Source organism: Sinocyclocheilus anshuiensis, unplaced genomic scaffold, assembly GCF_001515605.1.
Source record: "Sinocyclocheilus anshuiensis isolate Anshui unplaced genomic scaffold, SAMN03320099.WGS_v1.1 scaffold54, whole genome shotgun sequence".
In the NCBI taxonomy this organism is placed as follows: Eukaryota; Metazoa; Chordata; class Actinopteri; order Cypriniformes; family Cyprinidae; genus Sinocyclocheilus; species Sinocyclocheilus anshuiensis.
In genome coordinates, this window is record NW_015547654.1 from 1423105 (window position 1) to 1442300 (window position 19196).

Consider the following 19196-nt stretch of genomic DNA (forward strand, 5'->3'; position numbering starts at 1 on the left):
TTACTTAATATCTTAATGATTTTTGGCATAAAAGAAAAATTGATCATTTTGACCAATACAATGTATTTTTTGGCTAATGCTACAAATATACCCGTGCTACTTATGACTGGTTTTGTGGTCCAGGGTCACACACATATATATATTTAATGATCTCAACTTAACTGATCTCAGGTCTTAATGTTGAAGTGGTCTGGTGATGTGTGACTTCATAGATATTCATGTTATGCTATCATCATTTAGTCTGTTTGCAGTCATTATTCATAATGTTAATTAGCATTAGTTATTATGCATAGTTTATACACATTTGGTCATTAAATATCTTTTCTGCTCTGTAATGGATGTGGATCTTCTTTTACAACAAAGACACGCTCCAAAGAGTGATTGTAAGTGCGGTTTTAGTTGCTAATTAAATTGTAGTGTGCTGTCTAAAGAGCTTCCCCTGAGACATGAGGTGTGTATTGTTAATTATCATACAGGAATATGGAAGCACACCGGTCCCTGACAGATTGGTGGCATAGTTTTTCACTCCTCTAAGGAGGAAGCTATATTCAGCATAGTCTTGGCATGCCTTGCAGAGGACCATATTTAGAGTGTGAATATTCTCGCTGTGAATTGGGACTTTATTTAACAGACCACTACAGTGCGCCTGGGTGTTCAAAGTCAACATAGCCATCATCACTTTTTCTTTCATCTCTGCTCTTTTTAGGCCTCGGCCTAAATAATTTAAAGTGCTAGAGTCACTTTACATGATCAACACAGCATGATTTTTCCATGGCCCCTAGTTATTAACTGATATTGTCCTGTTTGCTTTCAGATATTGAGAAGAGCTGATAAAAATGGTAAGACATTGCTTTTCTGTGCACTTGTTGTTTCCTGCGTAATAAAGGGTTTGTTTTAGTCTCGTACACATTACTCTAACTGTGCATCAATATGTTTGAATGGTTGTTCATTCCCAGTCTATGCTGTTGCTCTGTTGTCATGGAAACACTAGATGTCCATACGTTTCCTAATGTTAGTCAATATTTTAGTAGAGTGATACAAACAAATGCCACTATGATCCTTCTTAACATCTCCAATCATAATTCAGTTTTATTTTGATATTGCAAAATCAAAATTTGATTTGACTATAAAGCAGCTCTACAGAAGACAATAATGTCATCATCCAGCTTCGTTCATTTGATATCAGTGAAGTCAAATTGATTATATTGCTGAATATTAAAGGTCCCATATTGTCAAAACTGAAATTTCCTGGCTTTTTTCATGATAACTGAGGTCTAGGTGCTATGTAACTACCATATAAGTTTCAAAACAGTCAGTCCACAGTAAAATTCGCATAGGCTGCTTAAAGTAGCGGTGATTTTTCACGAACCGTTGTGACTTCAGAACTACACAGTCACCGCCTTCAGTCACCACCCTGAGCATCGCCCAACGTCCCACTCTCCTTTTGCCAAACCCCCAGACAACATCACGTCCATGCTATTGCTGAGCAACGACAACAGGGAAACATGTCGAAAAAGGTTAACTTTAACCACGAAACCAGATCGGCCGACCTGTAACGTTACACTCTCACTCAAAGGATGGACGATCTGACAGGATTGTTACTATGAGGTGGATCACATCTAACGTGTATAGTAAAGACAAACTCACCCCTGTTCTCAGCAGAGCTCCTGAGGAAGGAGCTATAAAAATATATTGAGATGGTTTTTGGTACTTATACCACAAATATATATACTTAAGGACATCAAAACCTAAAATAAAACTCCAGAAAGGTGTAAAATATGGGACCTTTAAGTGTCTTTTAAACCCAGACTAAGCAAACAATAGTGAAATATTATTTAACATCACTGAATCAACCTTAATACATGAATTTATACAAAGAAAACTAATTTTTATTGGTTAAATTAGGTAGAAATATATCTTTATGGTAACAGTTGCAGGTTTTTCAGTGTATAATGTCAGGCACAAGGATTTCTGCAGACCTCTTTCCCTCTTCCTTATGTTGTGTTCTTTCTGAGGCTCTTTCACTGCATTTTATTTCATATTGTATATTAGTAGGAGTATAGCAGACGGCATGTGCAGCAGTACATTTATTCTATTTTGAGTATAGGCTGGCATGACTCACCTGTCACTGTTTGTTTGAAAACCTCTGGGCGTCTGTGCCAACTAACACGAGTCTTCAGCCTTGTCGCAAACATTGTCTCGCGGCATCTGTGTGTTCATGTTTTCCCAAACACCTGAGATCTGACGTGCATGAGCTAAATTGGCATCATCTAAAGGATGATGAACTTTGCTTGCTTTCTCTTTTATAGATTGAACACTTTAAGTCTTTTAAAAATCTGAAATAGTTTTATGAGTTAGATTTTTTTTTTTAAGGCAACTTTTTAACCACAATTTCCTCTCAAAAGATGATGGGAAGCTGTCCTTTGATGAGTTCAAGGCTTATTTCTCAGATGGTGTTCTGTCAGGAGATGAATTAAAGGAGCTCTTCCATACAATTGACACTCATAACACGAAGTAAGTATTGCTGCTTTTTTCATACACATACACATACTAATGACAAGGCACCATTTTGGGCTCCTCAGATCAACACACTGATTGAACCCTTTGGACGTCCTATAGGAAACCTTTCAAAAATGGTGGTTTTCTGAACACGGAACCCATAACAAAATGGAACTGTACTGCCACAAGTGTCCAAGTTCAGTACTCAGATACAATCACATATCCAGAATCTCAATGTACTGACTCTCAGGAATATATGTATGCTAGAAACAGTGTTGAAGTAGAAACCAGCTCATTTAAGTCAGAGTCCAGGCAAAGATCTGGAGCTGGTTGCACCAGCTGTGTGAAAGTTACAACATAAAAGTTACAACTTACGCATAAATATGTTTGCTTTGCACCATTAAACTTAGTTGAAACATAAATGTGTAGAAACTAGATATTTATAGAAGCCACTGACCAGTGTTGGGGGTAATGCATGACAAGTAATGCGAGTTACGTAATCAGATTATACTTTTTTCAAGTAACTAGTAAAGTAACACATTACTTTTGAATTTACAAGAAAATATTTTTGAATTTACAAGAAAATATTTTTTTCAAATAAATGAGGCCAGTTATACTTTATTTTCCCATTTATTGACTGATAGCTCTCCTGTCCCCATGTTGAGAAAAATCAGGAGTAAGTGCAGAGGCGTTGTGTGCGCTGTGTGAACATGAAGGTTACTGTATTTCTAAACTAAATGTGAACATGCATTCACTCATCTGCTCAAAAACAGATTCAGTATTCCTTAAAATGAATAAAAACAGTGAAATTCAAACTCAGAATATTATGCAAATCTGCAATAATTAATAATAATTATAACACAGATATTAACAATTGTCGTCAATGACCAATTTATCCATACTAATAAGCAAAAATGACTTTAGATAAACATAAAATGTGTTTATTTATTTATTTGATTGCTGAAGAGTGAACTTTATCCTCTGTCCTATATTGAAAGGTTTATATGAGCTGCACCCTAAACTGTACAGATGTGAATGTACATTTCCTTCAGCCTGAGGCTTAAACATTTCACTTTTGGTGTGAAAGGGCTTTTACATTTACAAAAAATAACTTTTTTATATTAAAAACAAACAAGCAAGCCCAGCCCAGATGAGAAAAGGTAACGCCAAAGTACTTTCCATAAAAAGTAACTAAGTAACACAATGTAATGCATAACTTTCCCCAACACTTGTTCAGTTGTATCATTACGCACTTGTTCAAGCTGACAGACTTCAGTCCTTAGACATATGTGACGATGCTGGCATTTACACTTTTAGGAGAGATTATGTGTATTATGTGAATAAATTACTTGTTAGCGGCTCTTCAACACGAATCCAATATAAACAGCATGAACATGCCTCTGTGGGCATTGCTCCATTTTATGCTTGCCAATTTAAATCAATCATGGTTTTATCAGTATTTATTTATTGCTCCTAATTAATTTCAAATACAGTTTCTGAATATCAATATGTTCATGTCAATGTTAATATAAAATACCTACTACATTATTCCATTAATTAAGTGTAGTATTTCAATGGAAATGTATTCTAACTGTTAGTTACATGAGGCAAAAGAAGTTAGTATCCTTAGCAGGATAAACTGAAATGAACAGCATTTCAAAACAAATTCTGCTAACTAATTTGAAGGCTGCTATTATTGGATCAGTGAAGGTAAATGTCATATTATGCAACTATGCCTTGCTTTAGAGAGCGCTTACAGCCGACTAGATACGCACTGCTTTGAGAACTGTTATCAACGGAGTCATAACATTTGACCCATTTGGGCTGAATCAAAATCCTCAGTACTCGCTGTTATGGCTCTTCAGTTATTTGATAATTAGAGTAATGGACACAGTCAGAGATTTAGCTGAGTTCACCTGATGCCTCTGAATCAAAGAATCGATTCTTTTTGGAATTAACTCCCACCCTACATATTAATAAATACCAAGGAGATTAGAACCCTAAATGGTGCCTCAAGTATCTTTTTTTTTTATCATTTTTACAACATTTTTCTTGCTGTATAAGTTTGTCACAAAAAAGGCATGACTTCGTAGCAAACATGCAAGAGCTTCGCTTTAACGCAGAGCTGGAAGCATTGACTTCCACCCAGCAGCCACTCTGTCCTGATGATGGCATTACAGCGGCAGTGAGAACGAGGGTGCGCTGTCTCTCAAACACAACACACTCCTGTCACACTGATGCTTATCGCGCTTCTGGGTTGTTAAGATAAAGCCATGTCAGTGGTCCATGCTGATGTGTGTGTGTTTGTGCGAGAGAGATAAAGAAGTTTGCTTTCTTCTGAGTTTTTCTTGAAGGAAAATGAAAGGGTTCAAAACTGTGCCGAAATAATGCATGACATGCCAGAGGAAAAATCTGAAGTGTTTGCTTTTTTTGTAGGAGGTGAAATATCAAACCTGTTTAAAGGGTTCAACCAAAAATAACAACTGTATAAATATCCCAATATTTCACAATATGTAGTGATTAATGTAATCTGTGTAGCACATGTTATAAGGAGTCGATCTTCATCTAGCCTTCACCTCCTCGCAGAATGATTCCATGTCACTTAAGTCATCTTGGTTTCCATAGCAGCAGCTCTCCTGGCTGGTACATGCTCCCTCTGTAGTAGGTGTTTGATGAGAATGTGCTTCTGATTTTATTTTCCATTCATTGTGTGGCTGGGCCGGTTTGGTTTGATGTAGTATTTCAAAGAAAAAAATGCTTTCGTTTGCCATCATAATGGTCGGCTCTTCCCCTTAGCACAAGCATAATATTGTTTTGGGTCAAGCATCAATTATTCATTATGATAGATAGTAATGATTGAAGTGTGAACCTGATAGCTTTCTCAGGAAAATGTCCACAAAGTAACTCCACTTGTTATACAACACATTTCACCTGAAGTATGATCCCAAATCCCAAAATACATATTAGTTATGTAAAATTAAGCATCATGTAAAATTAACCAGGTATATAAACAAATTCGGCATAGTTTGTAGAACTGGCAATCAATTGATTGTAATAACTATTTTTAGTTATTAAACTATTTTGTGCAAACTTGATACTGCATGATGTCTGCAAGTAAAGAAAAACAAACCTTTTTCTTTACTTGCAGACATGTTTTTCATTTGATTTTTTTTTATATTTTGTTTTTGTATTTTTGACACATTTAAGAGTTTTAGGTCTTATTTTGTACTCTATTTGTGGAAAGTAGCAGCTGTATGAAATCTTGTAAGATGAGGTGTCCTGCATTTACTTTCAATATCATATGTGCTTGATATGTCTAATCTTTAGGTGTGAAAAGAGCTCAGGGTTTTTTATGTCTACACAGAAACTTAATGATAGTGATTTCATTCCATTTTAATGACAATTTCAATCCCTGTAGCCAATCATGCTTTAACCGGTTGAAATTTTAACCACTTTATAATCTGAGAGCGAACAGTTATAGTTTATTTAGTGTCCATTACACTGAGGTCTGTCTTTCTCTGGTGTAATGTCTGGAGGAGCAGGTAGATATGACATGAGATATGGAGATTATTGACAGTGTAAAGCGGGTGCTTCTTAAGGCCGTATTGATGTGTTGTCTTCGTCTGTTTATTGACGAGGTCTAGCTCAGTCAGTTAACAGTTCAGCCGAAACGCAAAGCCCCCTGTGACTATGTTTTATCCAGCAGGTCTAACAATAGTTATTTTTTGGTGTCCTTCCATCCTTTAGAGTCTAGACAACCAATGAATGCATTGCCTCCAGACAACTGCCAAATGCTGCAAATCTTCCACCCACTGTGCTGCAAAAAGGATTAAACGGTTAATCACTGTCACTCTGTGAAGCTAATGGAAATTGCCGTTAAATTTGGCATATTTCTCTCAATACAAACTCTGTTTGATGTTCAGTGCGAAAGTAAAATAAAACACTAATTTTACCTTTCAGCCAATTTGCATGTTCCCATTCATTATTACCACTACATTTTGAATCATAGTGATTTTTTAATACAAAAAGTTAAATATGGATAAAAATAAATGTAAATTATTCTATAAAATATTATATAAAAATGTAAAAAATATAAATAATATTATATAAAAATATGATATAAAATGTTATTTATAAATATATGTGCGGTTTTATATTTAGTTCCTCACCACTACATTTTTATAGTCTTTAACAAACAGAAAAATACACATTTTTACACAACATTACATATTGTGTATTCTGACTTTTTATATTCTCATCCGGTAAGATGATGACTTTGCCTCACGGCATTGAGCCTCTCATCAGAGCAGGGTTGAGACATGGACTTGTCAGTGGAGTCAGTGTTTGCCTAGTGGGTGTTATTCAGGGTTAGAGATTAGCTGTCTAAATATGACCCTCTCTCATTAGACAAACATCACAGTCCTAAAGGACCTGCCTTTGAGCGGGATGCTGTCTGCATAGCTTGAAATCAGCACAGAACATTAGATCATGTTTAGATGCAGCTCACATGTCTCTTAACATGTTGTGGAAAAGAAATGAACATGTCTGCTTATGGTCTGTTTACAGCAATGTGGACACGGATGAGCTGTGTGGTAAGAGTTCACACTTTTTATTGTCAGTATTACTGGGAGGTTCACTGTGATGATGACAAGGTGCTTGAGGCAGAATTTGGGGTTCTTCTGAACCCTCTGGAGACACACTTCAGAAATGACAGTATACTGAGGAGGAAGCCATGAGATGCTTCAAGAAATCTAAAGACTGACAATGGTTCCACCAGTAAGAGTGAAGCACTCACAAACATACGAAGTTTCTTGAATAAACAATAGGATATTTAAGGCATCTTTACAGACTGCCTACAGGTTCTCCAGAGGGTTCTGCCTCAGGTATCTTTTTATTCAAATTATATTTGACTTGAAATGCATTACACTGTTTTATATACAGTAAATATGTCATTTATTTATAAAAAAAAAAAAAATATTTTTGTGGAAATCATTATACTTTCAAAAAATTGAAAAAAAATTAAAAAGAACAGCATTTATTTGAGATAGAAGTCTTTTGTAACATTATAAGTGTCTTTACTTTTTGTCACTTTTGACTAATTTAATGCATCCTTGCTGAATAAAAATAAAATTGTATACTTTTTAAAAATCTTTTTTACTCCAAACTTATGAATGGAAGTGTATCACAGTTTCCATAAAAATATTAAGCAGCATGCTTTCAACATACTGATAATAATAAGAAATGTTTCTTGAGCAGCAAATCAGCATATTAGAATCATTTCTGAAGGATCATGTGATGCAGTCTTCATGTGAAGACTGGAGAAATGATGCTGAAAATTCAGCTTTGCATCAATGAAATAAATTACATTTTAAAATATATTAAAATAAAAACAGTTATTTTATATTGAAATAATATTTCACAATATTACTCTTTTTACTGTATTTTTGATCAATTAAATACAGCCTTGATGAGCATAAGATACTTATTAAAAAAAACATGAAAAAGAAACCTACCAATCCCAATAAATAAAGGGAAGAAAGTAACTTACGAAAAACAAAGCAGTAAAATATTACAATAAAAAGTGCAAACATCAAGTATATTTTGCATTAGATAAATACAATATATATACATATTTTACAGTAGGTCTCAAATTATTGTATTCAACTTTGAAAATATATTATATATACATTCTTATTCTATGCTAATACATATAATTATTTCCATTATATCAAATGATGTTTTTATGAAAACATTGTTGCATGTATCTTAATATTTTAAATAGTCTTTCTTTCTTTTAGAATACTTCTCTCAGCATCTTGGAGAATATGAAAACGTCCTCGCTGCCTTGGAAGACCTGAACGTATCCATACTGAAAGCCATGGACAAAACCAAGAAGGTGAGTTGCCTTCCTTGCCTTTGTTCAACAAATGGACTTGATCTCAATTACATACTTGACTGAAGCCATGTCTATGAGAAAAGATGGAAAATAGTTCCTTATCTAATGTATGTCTGGCCATCCTCCGTATGAAAGCGATGTTAGCTGCGTACTTGAACATATGTGACCTTTGTGTATTTATGGGGCTGCAGCCATTTGTGAGTAGGCGGCAGATAGACGTGATACCTGTAAGCACTAAAATGAGTATTCTGCATGCATTCCTGGAGGCTGTCAGTGTCTTATCTTAATCACACACAGCATGTTCTCTGGCCCCTAATGTGGCCGTTAGGTGTGTCATTTTCTCTGAGTCGTAATAAAGCTGTTCACGCCGTGCACTGTGGGAGCTCTGAGAGTGGATGAAGATGGATCTGATCTGCCGTGCTGCTTCCCACAACCTGTCTGTCCTCAACATGCTGCTGGAGAGATGAAGCTGTTTGATCTCAATATGATAAAGTGCTTTATTCATTTTTCATTATTAATTATCCATTTACTGATAAATGGATGTTATTTGTCAAGAATCAAAATCAGACTCTCAAAATCAAACAATTATGTGGCTACAAACTACAGTCTAAAACATTTTGTGTTTCTCACACAAACAAAATTGTATTCACTGCAGTGTACCCATGGTTCTTCACTCAGGGGTACACCCAAGTTTGAAATAGCTGAGGACTGATGTTTGTGAACATTTGGACGTCACCCACAACATTATGGATCAATTTTGAGTTACCTTAAGAATCTTTTCATTTGTATGGTTCTATAAACTACACTCAAGCTATCATTTTATAAAAGACTGCTACACCACAGTCTTCTAATAAAAGTAGCTTAAACTTTTAATAGGGAATTAGATGATTTAATACTTTAAAGTTATTTGGAAAAAAGAACAACAAACATTTTAATTAGGGTAAATCAGGGGTTATTATCATAAACTAAAACTTAAAATATTTTCATTGCTTGAAATAAAATAAAAATTAACTGAAATAAATGTATATATAAACCCTAAATTGAAAATAATATATACATACATACAAAAAAAAAAAAATATATATATATATATATATATATATATATTACACATAACTAACAAAATTACTAAAACTTTAACAAAAAATAAAATGAATATAGAAATTGTAAGAATAAAATCTAATTTGAAATGTTAGTGATACTAAAATAACACTGGGGTGAATGCATTAAATAGCATTTAAACAGGTAATTTTATATAAAAAATACAGGCAATAAATATTTTCATTCATAATTTATATAACAAAAATATGGTAGTACACAGCAGCATATATATTTAAGTAAATATATATGTAGTATATATGTATTTCACTAAAAATAAATAAATAAATAGAGAATCAACTTTCTTGCATGGTTTGTAGCACATAGTTTTAATATTACGATAATTAATATTTGTTAATACGTGATTGTTACAGTAATTAACTTCAATAAATTACTATAATGTGCTTGGTTATTGCACCACAATAATTATTATCTTTAAAACAGTTTGTATATTAGACACATGAATAACATCGAAAAACACATATAAAAGATATTTTAATACACTAAATCTCTCATGTTGAAACATAGGATAATCCGCTCACAGATGTATTGATTGAGTTATTGGCTGCAGTCTTACTCATATAGATGTGCAGTGCTGTCGGTGGTTATCAGCACTGACATTCTGGTCTGAACAGCAGCGTTTATCGTGCCGAGCGTCTGATGTCAGTAATGGGCACAGTCCACACTGACCATCAGAGGAGCGCGCAGGTACGAGCTGCGTGCTTCAGTTCCCGAGACTGTCTGCTGCCTCGCACAGATAATGAATTAGCCAAGCGCTGACTCCAGGCCCAGCAGACATGCCACTTAATGCATGTGAGCGTCTCAGAAATGGAGTCGTCGGCATGAAGGGCAGTGCTGTGTCATTCCATTATGCCGCTTGATTAGTGAGGCAGACAGAGGAAGTGAAACACGATTAATGCGTTCAATGGGACTTTTTTGTGAACGACTACTGGCATTTGCTTCTGTGTTTTATTGCATGTCCTTAAAGCTTCAGCATTACTGTGTGAGCAAAAGAGCAGTAAAAACAAATGTGGCCGTCTGCTGAAGATGATGAGAGAGAGGTGCAAATTGCGATTGATTGTTCTATCACTGCATAGTTTAAAGGTTTAGGTATACGTTGACAGGTGCTGTCTTTGTTCAGACAGAATTCTTTTTGATTTTATATTGTTTTGCAATGTTCAAAGAGCATGAGGAATAACACACTACTCATTTAGAGGCAAGAGCCCAATTCCCAATATTAAACCTCAAAGAGAGGAACAGTGCAAGATGGAAAAGAACATCATTTGAATGCCTGTGTTTAAAATATTTACACAATTGTGTAGTTTTTGAACCTCCACTGGTTATAATTTACAGCAGTATGCACTAATCATAAAATATGTAAGGCAAAACACATTTCTAGGCATTAAAGTAATATTTAATATTTAATATAAGTAATATTGTGAAATATGACTTATATTAAATAATATTTCACAATATTACTTATTTAATATTGTGAAATATTATTAACATTAAAAATAAATGTTTATTTACATTTTTAAAATGTAATTTATTCCTGTGATGCAAAGGTGAATTTTCAGCATCATTACTCCAGTCTTCAAGGTCACACGATCCTTGCCACTCAAGAAACATTTCTTTTTATTATCAATGTTGTAAAAAAATGTGTGCTGCTTTTTTTTTTGTGGACACTGATACATTTTTTTTCAGGATATATATATATATATATTTGTAATAAATAGGAAGTTCAAAAGAACAGCATTTATTTGAAATGCAAATCATATAATTTGTAACAATTATGAATTTGCAATGAAATTGTTGTTTTACAACATTTAAAATGTACAGTTCTCTGTTTTGGAAAAAATTGACTAAAATGTTGATATAACACACATTAAATATAAATAATACTGACACGAGCTAGTGTAAAAGTTAATGAAATTGTTGTTTGACCACATTTAAAATGTACAGTTCTCTCTTTTGAGAAAATAGACCAGAATTTTGCTAACACACACATTGGATATTTATAATTTATTTGTTTATTTACTCAAATAAAGAAAAGGGCAAGGTCTTTTGTGCCGGAACTGATTTCTTGTTTTAATAGGAAATATCACAATGGAAAGAAAACTATGCATGTCTATGTCCATATTTAAAGGGATAGTTCACCCGAAAATGAAAATTCTGTCATTCCAAACCCGTTAGACCTTCATTCATGTTCAGAACACAAATTAATATATTTTTAATGTAATCCAAGAGATAATGTGACCCTCTATAAACATCAGTGCAACTACCATGTTCAAGGCCCAGAAAGGTAGTAAGTACATCGTTAAAATAGTCCATGTGACATCAGGGGTTCAACCTTAATTTTATGAAGATACTAGAATACTTTTTGTGCACATAGAAAACAAAAATAATGTAATAAGTGGTCAAATCATGCTAATCACACTGATTTGTGGTGAGAAAAAACAAGGTGTTAACAAAGGTATTTTCTTTGATCTCTCTTCACACCACTTGGTAATGTGTACATCTCTATTGCATGAGCTCCATTAATCATGAACAACAACAGATAGTGATGCTGTATGGCAACAAATAGTGTTGTGTTTATTGCATAAGGCCACGAGTGGGTGGGCAAACCAGCTGCTGTGATACATGTGTTCTCTGCCCTCAGGACAGGACTCTATAAACAGCAACCACACTTATGAACGTCATACTGTGAGCGCTCATATCATCCAGCCAATATCTCTTGCCTTTAGGTGGAGCCATGACAGATTTATAGCTCAAATATTAACAATATTTTTTTATTATTGGTGATTTGATCTCCAAATGATGTTTTCATAAGAATGACATCTTTGTAACATGATTTGCTTACCTTATAGTATCTCATTTAGTCAGTTTACAGGATCACACATCAGCTTCAAACTTATGTAACAGCTTGTCATCGAAAGCAATGGAATATTATTTATTCATGTATTTATTGGTTGATTTATTTTCAGTCTTAAAAAGGGCATTAAACATGTCTATGCAGAGCAAAATTAATGTGCTTGCATTATTGTCACAATCACTATGATTATTCTGAAGAATTCAATTGTGATTTATGAGGTATCATTTGCATGCTGCAGACACTTTGTATTGATTGTCTGAATGAGTGTTTACGTGATACGTGATTGGCTGCTGTGTAAAATGTTGGCCTCAAGCATCGACACTGGAAGGAGAGATTAGTGATGCTTGCTGCTTGTTGAACAGCCTCAGGTTATGCAGGTCTTGGTTGCAGTGATTCATGCCGAGGTTATTGTAAAGGTCTGTGTGTTTAACCCACTTTGTAAATACACGCGTGTTGGTGGATCTGTTGGATTTGTGACTGTCGACATCTTGAGTAAGTTCATAATAGACGTGTGGTGCAGCACCTGTTTCATAACTGGATGCTCAGAAAAATTATGTGTCCTGTTAGCTGAGCGATGTTCTCGGCTTTGATAATGGCTTTTCTTTGTGACAGAACACGGTTGCTTTGGCGTGCGGCATAATTATAGAGGCGGCTGTTGATTCCTAACATTGAATAAGCGATGTACCATGTGCAAATAACATACCCATGCAGCCTTGCCTTTGAGACTGCGGATGTGAAACAAAATCTCATCCAAAAAGATAAAAGAGGCTGATTGAATGCCATGATGCATGAACTATTTCAGTCATGTACCTGGATTGCAAGTATGTGGAAAAAACGCTTAGCGTAGAGTGAAATGTTTAGGTTTAGGTAGCCTAGTTGTATTAGCTTGGCTCAGATGCATTCATTCAGCAGAAAAACCTACACTGAGCTTTTTGATTTTATCTGTTACAATTTCTTTGGGACTGTCGCTTTACATCCTGCCACTGTGAATGAATGTTACTTTTATACTGATAATAAGATTTATATAAAAATTCTACAGTACTGTATATCCATTAAAATGTTGGGGTCATTATGACTTTTTTTCTTTTATTACTCAAGGATGCATTAAATTGATCAAAAGTGAAAGTAAAGACATTAATAATGTTACAAAATATTTCCGTTTCTAATAAATGCTGCACTTTAGAACTTTATATTCATCAGCGTATCCTGAAAAAATATATTTTCCATTAAAATATTAAGCAATACGACTGTTTTCAACATTGATGGTAATAAATTAGCAGCAAATCAGCATATTAGAATGATTTCTGAGGATCATGTGACACTGAAGACTAGAATAATGATGCTGAAAACTCAGCTTTGCATCACAGGAATAAATTGAGTTTTAAAATATATTATAATAGAAAATACGCATTTGAAATTGTAATAATATTTCACAATATTACAGTTTTTACTGTTCTTTAATTAAATAAATGCAGCCTTGGTGAGCACAAGAGACTTCTTCCAAAACATTAAAAAATCTTGCTCACTTAAACCTTTTGAATGGTAGTGTATAATAATTATTTTATGTTGTTGTTATATTATATAATTCGTACAAATCAAATATTTATCTATATTACACACACAAACACACATATATAAAATTATAAAATTATATATAAGCAATTTACGTGTCAAACGGTCATGGGGTCCAGGAGTGTCTTGTGCTGGAACTTTTCCAGATACCAGGTTCTTTGTTCTGTTGTCTCTTAGATAGTTATTTATGCTGAAGTCAGTCACGTTACACTGCACCTCTGATCCTTGAGGGGTTTTCAGACAGGGGGAGTTTCTCCTGCTCTGGTGAGTTAGGGTTTAAGCACTGTTTTTATTTGAGTCTCTTGAGACGATAAGCTAGATGGTACAGGAACTGCTGAGACACTTCACTGACCCTGCATGAGTTTTACGACCGCAGATGGCTGCATAGGGTGCTCCTCAGTTTGTCTCAATGGAATGTGATTGTTTCACGTGTGACTCAATAGTGTAAGTGGGTCCGTTCGAAGACAGAGATCCTACAATATATATATATATAAATGTATAAAATTATAAAATACACATAAAATTATAAAATAAACCTTCATTCATATTTTAGTGCAACTGGAAGGCCAGTGTATTTTAAAATCTCATTCTAGAGTAGCCGTGACAATGAAACCTTTGTCTTTAATTTGCAGGACTATCAGGAGGCCACGCATCTGGAGCAGTTTGTGATACGTTTCCTGTTGAAGGAGACCACCAGTCAGCTGCAGTCTCTCCAGAGCTCTCTGGAGTGTGCCATGGAGACCACAGCTGAACAGACCCGGCAGGAGAGGCAAGCCACCCACCCAGAAAAACACGCTTACATTTTTTTAAAGCATACCGTTTCTACCGTACATGTGTAGTGAGCAGGAGATGAGTGCATTTTCAATTCATTGTCTTCAGAAGCTGAACGTCAGGCTCTTTCAGGGGATTGTCTGTGTGACAGCAGAGCAGAACTAGCCGTGGTATTATCAATACATTGAGATATGTTTGACTTAATACAAATCACATATTACAGTATTTAATTCAGATTTTAAATGCTGTTTGAGTGCTTTCATTATAGCTAGACTGTGACAGGATTAATGATGAAATATTAAAATGACACTGTATGTATATGTTGGACTTTGACAAAGTATGCATTCTTCCAAAGGAAATCATACACACACACCTGAAAAAAATCGGAACAATCACATTTTTGTTAAAAAAATCTCTTATGCTCACCAAGACTGCATTTATTTGATTAAAAATACAGTAAAACCGTAATATTGTGAAATATTATTACAATTAAAAATAACTTTTCTATTTAAATATATTTTCAAATGTAATATAATCCTTTGATGCAAAGCTGAATTTTCAGCATCATTACTCCAGTCGTCAGTGTCACATGATTCTTCAGAAATCATTCTAATATCATTTGCTGCTCAAGAAACATTTTTATTATTATCAATGCTTGGAACAGTTGTGCTGCTTAATATTTTTGTGAAAACCATGATACACTACTATTCAAAAGTCCAAGGTATTTTTTTTAAAGGAAAGAAATACATACTTTAATTCAGCAAAGATTGAAAAATATTTTCAACATTGATAATAATGAGAGCCATTATCAATAATTTAATACCAATAATAATTTAGCAGCAAATTAGCATATAAGAATGATTTCTGAAGGATCTGAGTGATGATGCCATCATAGGAACAACTTAAATTTTAAAACACAATTAAATAGAAAACAGTTATTTTAAACTGTAACAATAATTCACAATATTACCGTTTTACTGTATTTATGATCAAATTAATCAGTCTTGGTGAGCATAAAAGACTTCTTTCAAAATCATTAAAGCAACTTAATTATTCCTAGCCTTTGTGTATGTGATGACTTTATTGACTGTGTACTAAGCGCAATGACACACTCCCAAAGTATCAAACCTCTAGCATTTTTAGTGATATTGAGTGGATTTCTTCTGCACCAGTGGACATGTAGTCTCCACAGATCTAAACATTCACTGTTGAAAATGCATGTAAACAGCAATTGTGCACTGACTCGAGCAAAAGGGGATTCTGAGCACAGCCATCCTTGGTATTGAATATCTAGAGCATCAGTGGCATTAATTGTTAATAGACCAGGTGACAAGCAGACCATTGACCCAGGCCTTTGTTTTTGTGCAGAAAGGGGACAGATGCCAGTTTAAACCATCACCGAATCAACAGAACCTGTGTGTGCGCATGCATGTGTGTTGTGCTTGATTAGCAGCTCATTTTGAGCTCACAGCGTCTCTGACTCACTGCATTTGTGTGCTGAGGAGGGTCTGCTGCATGGCCCACTGTGGGGGTCAGCAGCTCCTTATAGAGCGCAGAATTTAGAATACAAAATGAGCTGTTTTGTTCTAGCACCTGGATGATTGCATGCTAGAGAGTGCTGCGTGCCGGAGTCCGTGTGTGTGTGTGTGTGTGTCACAACTTGCCCACTACCTCTCCTCCCTCTCAGTGTGCAGCAGCTGTGCTGCTCCGCTCACCTTATGATCTCAAGAAAATTAGCTGGAGCAGCTGGCCTAAAGAAATGAAGGATGCTGAGGTTTAAATGGAAGTGCTTCCTTTTCTTTTTCTGTCTGTACTTTAAACCACTCTGGCTCTCATATAGCCAGTCGCATCCTAATTAATTGGTCAATTTAAATTACCTCATTATCGCCTCTGCAGGCGATATGGTGTGTCTAACTTAATAACTATGCGCCACTGAAATATACAGTTATTAATAAAAACAGAGGCAGTTATAGACACTATTTAGGGGGGCTCCAGCCCCTCCTGTGTTAAATTTCAGCTCTATTAAAATCTGTTGTTATTTTATATATTTTTTTTAAATGTTCTTCATGGTACTTAATAGAGTTTGAGGATATGTAACTCTGAAACCTATCTTACTTTTTATAAAACTTAAAGGGACAGTTCACCCAAAAATGAACATTTTGTTGAACTTAAAATAATATATTTTGAAGAATGTTGGTAACCAAACAGTTACTGGTAGTCATTTACCTCCATAGTTTGAAAAAAAAAATTATAATAATATGAAAGTCAATGGCTACCAGCAACTGTTTGGTTACCAACATTCTTCAAAATATATATATATTTTAATGTTCATCAGAATAAAATTAATACAGGGTTGGAACAGTTTAAGGGTGAGTAATTGAGTTTTGAGTGAAATCAAGTGTAGCGTTAGTTCTGGCAGGTCACGTTAGTCAAGCTCGCATCAACTGACTCTAAGCTGATCCCCATCTACCTACAGTACAGGAATACGACACCTATCTAAGCATTCATATATAAGGTCCCTAAGTATTATCAGCAGTTTTCACATTGCTCAATCCTATCTAAGCATTCATATACAGTATAAGGTCCCTCAGTATTATCAGCAGTTTTCGCATTGCTCAATAGCTAATTAAATGGCGAATTCGGCAGGCAAAACACCATCATCACTAGGAATTTAGAGAAGTGGAATTCATTTCCCCAATGGTCTCACCTCCGATTCATTCAAGTTCATTAACTTGAACACGTGAATTCACCGCACTGATCATAAGCTGCCTGATTCGGAAGTGACTGAGTTAGCATGACTTCACGCATCTCTACATTATTGTCATGGACTCCACGAGTTATGTGACTGACTCAAGAACAAGTTCAGATGGGAACTTCATCCCCAAGAAGGATATCAAGAGATCAAGCATCCACTTCACAGCTGCTATGTTTCACTCTCTCGAACGTCTTCACAAGCTAAGTTCCATTTAATGCTCTCAGGTTATCTGCAACATGCATGTTGCTAAGGCTATCCGTGTTGTTTAGGCTCATTTAGTTGTTTTCGGTTTTCAGTTTTCAGCTTGTGCTAGTTTATGCGAATGTGCGGTACTTATCTGTTGTCACTGGCAACACGCTTGTCGCTGCAATATGCTGCGCTTAATGGGGGGTCTAATGTCATTTCATGCATTCTGAGTTATTTACACTGTTAGGAGTTGGATTCTTATGCGTGCACGCACTCAGCGACCCAAGCGAGAGCAAGAGTGTGCTGCTTAACGTGTTTCTTCCATGGTTACGGAAGTCATCGGCAGCACAGCAGTTACTTGCTCAAGAAGACTAGGATGTTCGAGAGGAACTACACTAGCCTGCCTCCGGCTGGAGAGAGTAGCCGCTTGCTCCTGGTAATGACGCTCTCGCAGTGTTTGCATACTCTATCACAGATGAAGTGAATTAAACGTTTCTGAATTGACGTTTCAGAAACGTTTTCATAAAGCAACAGAAACACTTTTATATACTGCTTAATACAGCGCCATCTGTTCATGAATAAGTTTAACATTAGCATATGCTATTTAAATACCAATAAAGTGGGGGTATACGTGGGGGTATGATAACTAAGCAAATATTCAATGATTTATTTGATCAACCATCATGGGATAGAACACACAGGATTGTGGGTATCAAGGCAGCGAAGGATACATCTATTCTGCCTTTAAATATCGACCAGATGAAAGTATCTCAGGAGACAGAAAATGAAGCTAATTTTCGATTCGACGTGTCTCGATGCCTTCCTACCTTGAAATGTGTCCTCCGAAGGCAGCATTTTCCAGTTCGGATGCAGCCGTCAGTTCAGCATTGAATCTGTTCCCGCATCAGTCACACTTGTTCTGTCTAGTCGTATTGGAAACATGCTCGTTCTTAAGCTTGGTTGTTATTGGGAACATGCTTGTTCTTAAGTTATAGTTGTATTGTTGGGAACATGCTGTTCCAGAGAAATCCTGTCGTTATTTGGAACATGCTTGTTCTTAAAGCTGTAGTTGAATCGGAAACATGTTTTTCTTAAGTCTATCTGGTGTTATTGAGAATGCTGCTTAAGCTTTTAAGGTATTCAGGACTGCGGCTCTCTAGGACCGTACTTGCCTACCCCTGCCCTGGGGGGTTATTGCTGCTCTCCCTGCTCTCATCCATGCTAGGCTGCATGGATGCGCAGGGAGTTCTTGCCCAGAACAGAACCATTCCGCCAAGACAAACGGTATGCTTATTGTCAGTCACATTTGACGATAGTGGTCCTGACAGAAATCAAGCGTAGCGTTAGTTCTAGCAGGTCACGTTAGTCAAGCTCGCGTCAACTGACTCTCAGCTGATCCCCATCTACCTATAGGAATACGACACCTATCTAAGCATTCATATATAAGGTCCCTCAGTATTATCAGCAGTTTTCTGATTATAATAGCTAATTACCCTCCTCCATCCCCAGCTCCTCCTCTGTCAGTCAGGATTCAGCCTTCTGATTAT

General features: G+C 35.5%; 1 protein-coding gene across 1 annotated transcript in view; it reads left to right on the forward strand.

Moving 5' to 3' along the window:
* Nucleotides 1-19196, forward strand: part of necab1 (N-terminal EF-hand calcium binding protein 1) — a 37469-nt gene that overhangs the window by 1461 nt on the left and 16812 nt on the right. Inside the window, exons 2-6 of the mRNA XM_016504371.1 lie at nt 815-839; nt 2406-2514; nt 7066-7091; nt 8298-8395; nt 14570-14706. Of these exons, the coding sequence (XP_016359857.1) occupies nt 815-839; nt 2406-2514; nt 7066-7091; nt 8298-8395; nt 14570-14706 (395 nt within the window). The remainder of the gene's footprint in view (nt 1-814; nt 840-2405; nt 2515-7065; nt 7092-8297; nt 8396-14569; nt 14707-19196) is intronic.